Below are 10,147 nucleotides of genomic sequence, written 5' to 3' on the forward strand. Positions count from 1 at the left end.
CCGTAGCGTATAATTTCTACTTGGATCATGAATCTTTTCCTTAATGGATGCCTTTTATTTCATCCGTAGAGGTAAAAATTTTGATCTTGAGATTTCAGAAGAGGTTCTTGCTTGTTTTTTAGATTATAACTTGGTTTAGTGTTGTTGTTTTCTGTTGTTAGGTGTTATAACTAGGTTTAGTGTTGTTGTTCTCTGTTCTCTGTTTGTGCGTTAAACTGTTGGCTTTTTGTTTTTGTTGTTGCTTGTTGCAGCCTACTCCTAATCAAAAGATTCATTGAAGATCTCTTGAAGGTCTTCCTAATAAGTAATCAAAGAGACCAGTAATATTCAACTGTTTTTCTTCTTATCTTCTCTCTTATCTAATTGAGCCTAACATTTGAATTTAATTTGCAGAGAGACACACAACAGATAACAAAGATTACAAATTGCAGAGGTTCTTGCTTGCTTTTTAATTTGCAGAGGTTCTTATTATCTTCTCGCTTAAGTATTTTTAGAAGATAAGAAGAACCCTTTTTAAGTATTATATTCGATCTTGAGATTTCAGAAGAGGTTCTTGCTTGCTTTTTAGATTATAACTTGGTTTAGTGTTGTTGTTCTCTGTTGTTAGGTGTTATAATGAGTTTAAAATTGTTGTTGTTCTCTGTTGTTCTCTGTTGTTAGGTGTTATAACTTGAGGATTTTAAAATTGATTCGCACAAGGACGCCAAAGAAAAGCATCTTTACAAACTGATCTTTTACATGAGTTTATCGTATGAAGCATCTTTCAAGTGTGAGTATATAAACACTAAAACACATCATCCTGTCTCTACATTTTGTGTCATATCAGTAAGTAAACTACAAAAATTCTAAGAGTACGTGAGTAATAATCTAAAAAGAGTAATGTCATCTCTGTTTCTGACATTTTGGAGTATTCTTACAGGTTTTTTTGCTCTCTCCTTCCTTCCTTCCTTCCTCTGACTACAAGATCCTGGTTCTTTAAATGATATAAAAATTTTCTGGATCATATATAGTTTCCTGATAAGGTTCTTGATTAATGAGGGACTAGACTTCTTTTGTTATAGTTACTTTGGTCATTAGGAGGGGAATGCTGGGATACTAGACCAATCTGCTATGCATTAAGTGAATTGTCAGTCCAATGTTCAACTAGTTTGTTGCATATTTTATTAAATTGATGGTTTAAACTCCTGCAATTAATGAGTCTAAAGATTTGAGACACTGAAATGCTTTTTTTGATACAGGCGAAAAACATGAACCGCTGAGCTGGGATTTGAGAGTATATATTGCTTTAGACGTAGCACGCGGTCTAGAGTATCTTCACGATGGAGTAAGCTACTTGCTAAAACCATCCACCATTTGAATGCATCTCTTAGAAATTACAACTTCAAAACTCATTTACTATTATTTTGGCAGAGGAGAGATCCCCAAGACTANTTCCTTCCTCTGACTACAAGATCCTGGTTCTTTAAATGATATAAAAATTTTCTGGATCATAGATAGTTTCCTGATAAGGTTCTTGATTAATGAGGGACTAGACTTCTTTTGTTATAGTTACTTTGGTCATTAGGAGGGGAATGCTGGGATACTAGACCAATCTGCTATGCATTAAGTGAATTGTCAGTCCAATGTTCAACTAGTTTGTTGCATATTTTATTAAATTGATGGTTTAAACTCCTGCAATTAATGAGTCTAAAGATTTGAGACACTGAAATGCTTTTTTTGATACAGGCGAAAAACATGAACCGCTGAGCTGGGATTTGAGAGTATATATTGCTTTAGACGTAGCACGCGGTCTAGAGTATCTTCACGATGGGGTAAGCTACTTGCTAAAACCATCCACCATTTGAATGCATCTCTTAGAAATTACAACTTCAAAACTCATTTACTATTATTTTGGCAGAGGAGAGATCCCCGAGACTATGGAAATGGAACGCGGTGATCTCTACTTCATACGCTACAAGATTGTTAAAGGAGCAATCATATCTGGCCAAATTGACTTGATCTGAGCTCAGTCATGGATTTTTCACTCAAATCTCTTTCCATAGCCATAAGTGAAAGATAGTGCTACCATTGTTCATTATGTCATGAACCTGATTTACTTGAGTTGTATAGTGGATTACATAACAATTCGTCTCTAAAAGTAACAATATTTTGATAGGTCGAAATGTTAAAAGAGATCTTTTTGAGGTTTCACTCTATTGCAGTGTAAGATGAACCAATTTCTTCAAGTTCTTTGTACCTTGAAATAACTTGTATGCTAACACTGCTGTATATTTGGGCAAAATTTGGAGTAAATCAGTATTATGTTTTTATTATGTTTTTATTATGTTTTTATTATAAATCATTCTCTCTATTTATGAATTGGTAATTTGTATTATGTTTTTATTATTGTTTTGTATGTTTGAAAATTAAAAAATGGAATATTTTCTAATTTTATAAAATCTTAAATGTTTACACATTTATACCACTTCTATTCTATTTAAAATTTTTAAATTTTTAAAATCAATATTTTCAAAAATAAGAGACCCAAAATAAAAACCTACCAATAAATAAGAAAATTTTATCTAAGAGATCATGAGTTCTTATATTCCAAACAGTACACAATTAATTCATAAAAAATTTAAGAACTCCCCTTACTCCAACCCACCCATAAACATGCTCTAACACTCATTGTCCATAGTCATGTCCTCTCATGGTTAGACGTAAATGTCTACTCCAATACAACCTTAGACATTTGTGGACCGTAAGTTTCAATTTTTATGTTCTTTTATGTTTTACCGTTGAGACAATCATTTAAGGTTTGAAAATTCTAATTAATATTTGGTTAAAAAGAAACTTACAACCATATTTTACTTCTCTTTAATTTGATAACAAATTAAAGTAGTACATATATGAGTTTCTATTTAAAGATGGCATGCATTGACTAATATGATATTTTAAAACTTAATTAATTATGCCGCATTTGGGTACAGACTCGTATTCCTTATTCATTGAAACGGTAATTCTTCCTAACGTCTTCAATAAACTTTTGCAACGCAACCCGTGACGACCCACCGTCCACTAGAGCTACGTGACATTTCTTGCTCATCTCCTTAACTTTTTTCCTCACGTCACTATCCTGGTCCATCAGACACTTAATTGATGTCTCTATCTCCTCCGCTGTCACCGTAACCGTCCCCACTCCCGTTAAATGATCGTCTCGCCAGTATTTCTTTATTTCCACAGCCAATCCAAGCTCATCCACCATCATAAATGCGTTAAACTTCTGCTCTGCGTATAACGGCCATGCAGCCATCGGAACGCCGAACCAAAGACTCTCTAGCATCGAGTTCCACCCGCAATGAGTGAAGAATCCTCCAATAGCCGGCTTCGCAAGCACGGCCACCTGCGGAGCCCAACCGACCACTCTTCCTATATCTTTCGTCCGATCAAAGAATCCTTCCGGAAGAACTTCTTCTAGATTCTTAAACTCTTTAGGAGCTTCCCTAAATATATTCGGAGATGCACGACGAAGAGACCAGAGAAACCGTTGGCCACTACGCTCTAGCGCCATTGCGATTTCTCTTGCTTGTTCGTCACTGAAGCCTCCCTTGCTCCCGAAGCAGAGGAACACAACCGAACTAGGTGGTTGCTCGTCTAACCACCGTAAAATATCAGATTGTTTCTCTTCCTTTGAATCATCAACTTGGTTCGCGAGATGTAGCAATGGTCCATAAGTATAAACAGGAGGAGTATCACTACTCGAAAGAAACTTCAACACATAAGGTTCAACCTCAGCAACAGTATTTAGCAAAATACCCTTCATCTCTCTAAATTTTCTCGCTTGATTTACAAACATGGGTAGCGTCACTTTAGATGCAAGAATGTCAGGAATACACTTCACCGGATAAGGAAGACTCAAACCTGGAACGTTCAACACAGCTTCCGAGTCTAAATAATCACTTTCACTAACATCGTACTTGCTCTCATCGTACAGCATCTGAATATGATATACAAGTGCGAGCATTCCTGCATTCGACGTATTAAACAAATAACTCGGAACACCAAACTCTTTAGCCACATCTATCATCGAGTAGGAGAATATGTCAAGGACGAACCCAACAATCCTCGGCGAGTCTGGTAGCGTCGAGTAGTCTTGGACGAGTTTCGCAACGACGCGTTTAACCTTTGGCGCCTGGTTCGCGACATGCTTCACAAAACTTGTTAGCTCGGAGGTTGGTTCATCTTCGGCGGAGTCGGAGGTGATCACTTTGTAACGTAGGCGGCTGTTTGATGCAGCGGAGAGGGCTGCAACGTAATCTGAAGCACCGACTTCGCCTTCGGAAATGACAGGAAGGATGATGACGGTGATAGAAAGGCTGGTTTCACGGTCCACTAGTAACTTCGCCATATCCACCGCTGCTCGGAGATGACCGGCTCCAGGAGAAGGGATGAAGACAAGCTCAAAATTCATGTTTTGTTCTTCTTCTTCTCTATCTTTTTTCTTTTTCTCTTATTCTTGTCGGTGCTTTTGTCTGTACAAAGAATCCCTCCGTTCCACTTAATAAAGTTTTTTTTTTTTGGGCATTAAAAGCATCATCTGTATTTAGGTAATAATAATTCAACTAATAAAAAAATGCTTTAGAATATTAAAAACATCTTACATAATAGAACAAGAAAACAGAACAGTATTATTGTTACGTAAGCTCTATAGATTCATTTCATTAGCTCTGTTTTTGGGCTGTTTGAAAATAGAAGCCTCATTTTATAGCTTTGAAAGCATATTTTATTCTTAAATTGATAAGAAAAGTTCAGAGAAACTAGATCAAGATTGTTTTCTCATAAGAAAAAAATGTTTGTTTTCTCAAATATATTAATTTTACAATTAAACTGTATTTATTTGAAGTAACTAATTTTGAAAATAATAATTAACTGTATATCAAATCAATTTTACAAGTCAAATTAAAATGTAGGTAAAATATCTATTTAAAATTTTATAAAAAGCAAAGTGAGAAAATGGTATTTGAACAAATTTCTTACTCTAAAACATACAAAACTAAAATATTTTTCATAAAAATATTATAAATTAAAAGAATTACGAAATATTAATGAGATACAATAACCAATAAAAGTGGTTAATGATCTAAATTTAATGAAATGAACTTTGCATTAGGCATAAATTAGAGAATATAACATAAAAAATACATTGAAAATAAAAATGATACTATTTGTAAAACAAAAAATTTCTCAAAAATGACACTCGTTGTGAAATAGAGTGAGTATAAGTTAAAGAGTTATAAAAATATCAATTAGTTGCATATCAAAATCATTTATCTTATCAAAATAAAAAGAATCAGTAAAACATATATATTTATCTGCTGAAATTTTTGTTGTTAATCTAGTTATCGAAAAAAAAAAGAAAAAAGAAGTTATGGTTAATCAAATCACCACACATGACACATAAAAGAGAACAAAAAAAATGTCGCCTCAAACTGAACACAAATTTGCGTTGCGTGAGATCCATGAGAACGATAGGTTCTTTCTCCCCCACGTAAATTTAAGTTTGTGTCGCGGTCTTAACTACTTGAGTACTTGTCATTAAAAGCATTCCCTTTAATCAAAGGAGGAACCACATATTGATGACAGACGTAAGGAAAGTTTTGGGTGTTTTTGCATTATTATTTGTGATGAAAATATTATGTTTCCGAATTATTGGTGTACATTTACCTCAAGGCAGAGAGTCTCATGGTGTAGGAATCACCACAATAGTCCATTTTTCAAACCTAATGTAGTTTTGAGTCGTTTTCCCTATTTAATATGACATGATTGCATTTTTCTTGAAAAAGTAAAGATGAAGTTTAATTTTAGGCAACTGAGGTAAAGAGCATCTAGATCTAGTTGAGATATTTGATAATCTACAACTTTTTGACATATAAGAGTGAGTTTTTGTTAAATGTTTATCGGATCTTTGTTTAGATGATTTTGATAGTTAGACTAATTGATTATGTAAACATGTTTCCAAGTTTACCAAAAAAATATTGGTTTTCGATATCACTCTTGAACATAAATAATATGTGCTTGAAAATTATGCTAGAGGAGTTTAATTAAAACGATTTAAACTTAATTTTAGTATCGACGATCTCGTGAGAATAGCTAAGTAGGTAGGTGGAAGAAAACAAGAAAACATTAGTGTCAATTATACTACAATTGCATACAAATTATATGCTGGTTGTATATTGATTCCATGCTTTGTGTTGTTTGCACTTATGTTCATTTAATAGTACCATTGCTTATTTCTTTGTTTACCTCTCTTTAGATTTTCGTTTCATCTCCATCAATTACACATAATTTATAAAAACCATTTCACGCATTGTCGTCTAAATCATTAGAGATATCCAAATTGTCCTCTAAATCATTTGCTATCTTACAGGCATCACAACTCAAATCATTGGAGAAATCCAAATTGTTTTCCGGCTGTGGTTAACTGGCTTGGACTGTCCTCACTCTCAGCATCTTGCACCTCAACCATAACAAGTTCTATAGTTAATCATGTCAAGCAAATGTTCTTCATAACGTCTTGAATAAACGTTTGCAATGCAGTTTGAGACGATCCACCATCCGTTAGAGCCATATGGCATTTCTCACTTATCTCTTTCACTCTCTTCCTCAACTCACTATCCTGCTCCATCAGACACTTGATTGCTATCTCTATTTCCTCTGCCGTCACCAACACCGTATCCTTTCCCGATCCCGCAATTAGATCACCTCGCCAATACTTTCTTATCTCCACAGCTAATCCAAGCTCGTCCACCATCTCGAATGCATTGAACTTCTGTTCCGCGTATAACGGCCACGGCGCCGTTGGAACACCGAACCAAAGACTCTCGAGGATCGAATTCCACCCGCCGTGAGTGACGAAACCTCCAACCGCCGGATTAGCAAGCACGGCCACCTGCGGAGCCCATCCGATCACTTTCCCTCTCTTCTTTGTCCGATCAAAGAATCCTTCCGGGAGAACTTCTTCAAGATTCGTAAACTCTCTTGGTGGTTCTTTGAATATATTCGGAGATGCGCGACGGAGAGACCACAAAAAACGGTGACCGCTTCGTTCCAGCGCGATGGCGATTTCTCTTGCTTGTTCCTCACGGAAGCCTCCCATGCTCCCGAAGCAGAGGAACACTACTGATCTGTTTGGTTGCTTGTCAAGCCACCCTAAAATCTCTGATTGCTTCTCGTCCTTGGAATCACCAACTCCAACTCCGTTCTCGAGTTGCAGCAGTGGTCCTACTGGATAAGGAGGAGGAGTATCACAACCACTCGATATAAACTTTAACGCATAGGGTTCCAACTGAGAAACAGTATTTACCAAAATACCCTTCATCTCTCTCAATTTTCTTGCATAGGGTTAACAAACGTTGGGAGCCATTGTTTAGATACGTTAGCGTGAGGAAGGCACTTCACCGGAAACGGACGAGTCAAACTAGGAACGTCCAGCACAGCTTCTGAGTCTTCAAAATCACTTTCGGTTATATCGTACTTGTTGTCATCGTACAACATCTGGATTTGAAGTTTAAGTGCGAGATACCCTGCGCCTGACGTGTAAAACAAGTAGCTGGGAACACCAAACTCGTTAGCCACGTCTACCATGGACGTGCAAAACATGTCGACGACCACCCCAGCGATCCTCGGCGAATCCGGTTTCGTTGAGTAGTGCTTCGCAACGACGGATCTCACCTTTGGCACGTGGTACTCTATATGGAACTCAGGCCTCGCCGGATCGAAGTTTGGTTGATCTTCGTCGGTAATGACTTCGTAGCGGAGGCGGTCGTTAGGTGGGGCGGACAGAGCACCCACTTCGCCTCCAGGAAGGATGATTACGGAGATAGAGAGGCGGGTCTCTCGCTCAACTAGTTGCTTAGCCATCTCCACGGCTGATCTGAGATGACCGGTTACAAAAAAAGGGATGAAGACAAGCTCAAGTTTCATGTTTTATTTTTTTGTGTCCTCTTTCGTTTATGTGCTTTTGTCTGAATCATATAAGCTCCACTAAATGGTAAATAGATCTCGGCTTCTTTTGCTTAGCTGTATTGTTTGAGCCCAATAAGTCACTTTCTATCGGTTTCAATTTTTGTAGCTAGACTTCTTTGATTTTGGATGGATATGGTCCGTAGATATTATTGTCGTCATATATATGTAGAATCAAAATGAGTTTCTCCACTTTTATTGAACGTCAGTTCAGTACTATGGTTGTTTTTAGTAATATCATTACCTTTTAAGTTGAGTTTAACCAAGGTCAAATATAAAAATTTCTATATCATTTTTTTTGATAACTCAGGGTAAATCCTCATACCTATGGAAGGGTCTGAGACTAATCCCTGGGGAGAGGGTATCCTATAGATAGGATCCTCCCAGGCTTTCAAATGGGCCGTAAACAATGGGCCATACCTGATGAGACCATGGACAGCTCCACTCAACCACACGAACTTGAGGAACAGCTTGAACCAGAGGAAGCACCGGAAGACCAGCTTGAACCAGAGGAAGCACCGGAGGAACAGCTTGTACCAGCAGAAGCATCGGAGGAAGCACTGATTGTCCCGGCGGGTCCTATAACCAGGTCACGGTCCAAGAGGTTCAACCAAGTCATCCAAGGTCTACTCAAGGAGCTGGACAAGAAGCTAGAAGACGTGACTCAAACCACTTGGATGTTGCTCACAGCTCAAGGTGCTCGGTAAAGGATAAAGTGTTACTTTGGTGCTCTTTTTCCCTTGGTCAAGTTTTGTCCCATTGGGTTTTCTTGACAAGGTTTTTAATGAGGCCTAAGTAACATTTTCAAGCCCCTTTGCCAGCCCAATTCGTGGTCCAAGGTTCCCCACAAAGGCCTTGGCCCATTTTCTATCTCTTTCTCATTCAAACTTTGCATTTATTGCTTTGTAATTTCCAAGACTTTGTGCATGAGCTTGCATGAGTGTGGACTCTTGCATGAGCTCCACCTCTTCTCTTCTAGATCCTTCTCCTTCGTCCCCCTTCTCCTATTTAAAGACCATGTATCTCTTCTTTGTTTTTCATCAAACATTTTAATCAAAAACCTTTCTTTTACTTGTTTGATCTGAGAAGTGTGTAATATCTTCTCAACTTGTTTTCTTCTTAGTGTGTCATATCTAAGTTGAACTCGAGCCTGAAGTCTAAGAGATTTTCATCTCTCTTGGAAGTTCACTTCAATCCCCCTTTCTATCCGCTGCATCATTTCACCATTCCATCTCTTTCAATCCGCTGCATAATCAACCCCCTTCACCTTCCATTTGTCCGATCTATTGCATCTTTGGTCTCTTGATCTTCATCAGTCCGATCCATCTCCTTCAAAGCCTTGCGAGTGTGTTCTTGGGAGCAGATTCCTCACCAGGAGTCTATCATGTGGTATCAGAGCAACCGCTCTGCAATCAGGTTTTGAATTCCAATCGTCACTTTTCTTTTATTTTCAGATCTGTCGTTCATCTTGCGAGATTATTATAAAATGTTTTACTCGTTCAAAAATTATAAACTCAACTGTTTTAGAAGCAGGAACGAGTCTAGTATTTTTTAAAAATTGATTTGAGAGTTTTTGGATTCGTTTTCATAATTTTCCCAGATCTGTTTTCATTTACGTGTTTTTAGAACTATTTACTGGTGGATCTTTGTTTTTCTTTTCAGGTACCATGGTGACATCAGAAGAGGAAGAGTCATCTACATCTAGTCTTGAAAGGAAGATCCTTAAGTCAGTCACCGCAGCTATGACAACCATGCTTGATGCTAGACTTGGCACTCTACACTTGAATCAACCAAACCCGGAAGCAAATCAGCGTCAAAGGCAGAACCAGGAGGCACCAAGGCCAGACGACGAAACCAGGCAGTACTATAGCCACGGTTCTTCACACAGCAGTCAGCGGAGGCGTCGAAGTGAACGTCCAGTACCAAGAGATCCGTTAGGAGGTCTTAAGTGCAAGATCCCAACCTTTCACGGAACCAGCAACCCAGATACCTACTTGGAGTGGGAACAGAAAATCGAATTAGTGTTTGTTTGTCAAGAGGGCACCGAGGTCAACAAAGTTAAACTTGCCGCAACCAAGTTCTACGACTATGCTCTAAGTTGGTGGGATCAGCTTGTTACCAGCCGCAGACGTACCGGAGACATGCC

At 37.8% G+C, this 10,147-nt stretch overlaps 1 protein-coding gene, 2 long non-coding RNA genes and 1 pseudogene across 8 annotated transcripts; 2 read left to right on the forward strand and 2 right to left on the reverse strand.

Annotated features, from left to right (window-relative positions):
- Positions 1-1,430, forward strand: LOC104746616. 3 transcript variants are annotated; one of them, XR_760927.1, is made up of 6 exons: positions 1-71; positions 252-320; positions 394-461; positions 661-769; positions 1,239-1,324; positions 1,411-1,430. It is a non-coding gene; the product is annotated as an uncharacterized LOC104746616 (long non-coding RNA). The 3 variants fall into 3 exon arrangements; XR_760926.1 differs by having other exon boundaries at positions 252-304; XR_760928.2 differs by having other exon boundaries at positions 252-291.
- On the forward strand, positions 1,437-2,225 carry LOC104746617. Of its 4 annotated transcripts, XR_760932.2 has the most exons (4): positions 1,437-1,457; positions 1,549-1,613; positions 1,726-1,811; positions 1,898-2,225. It is a non-coding gene; the product is annotated as an uncharacterized LOC104746617 (long non-coding RNA). The 4 variants fall into 4 exon arrangements; XR_760930.2 differs by having other exon boundaries at positions 1,549-1,811; XR_760931.2 differs by lacking the exon at positions 1,437-1,457 and having other exon boundaries at positions 1,466-1,613.
- On the reverse strand, positions 2,790-4,626 carry LOC104746618 (UDP-glycosyltransferase 71B7-like). Its single transcript, XM_010468135.2, has one exon. The coding sequence runs from the start codon at positions 4,448-4,450 to the stop codon at positions 2,981-2,983; it is 1,470 nt and encodes a 489-aa protein (XP_010466437.1). The 5' UTR covers positions 4,451-4,626; the 3' UTR covers positions 2,790-2,980.
- LOC104748406 lies at positions 6,158-8,185 on the reverse strand (annotated as a pseudogene).

Source organism: Camelina sativa, chromosome 15, assembly GCF_000633955.1.
Source record: "Camelina sativa cultivar DH55 chromosome 15, Cs, whole genome shotgun sequence".
In the NCBI taxonomy this organism is placed as follows: Eukaryota; Viridiplantae; Streptophyta; class Magnoliopsida; order Brassicales; family Brassicaceae; genus Camelina; species Camelina sativa.

Coding starts and splice junctions, on each gene's coding strand:
- LOC104746618 (XM_010468135.2), bottom strand. CDS start 4,450: ATGAATTTTGAGCTTGTCTTCATCCCTTCTCCTGGAGCCGGTCATCTC.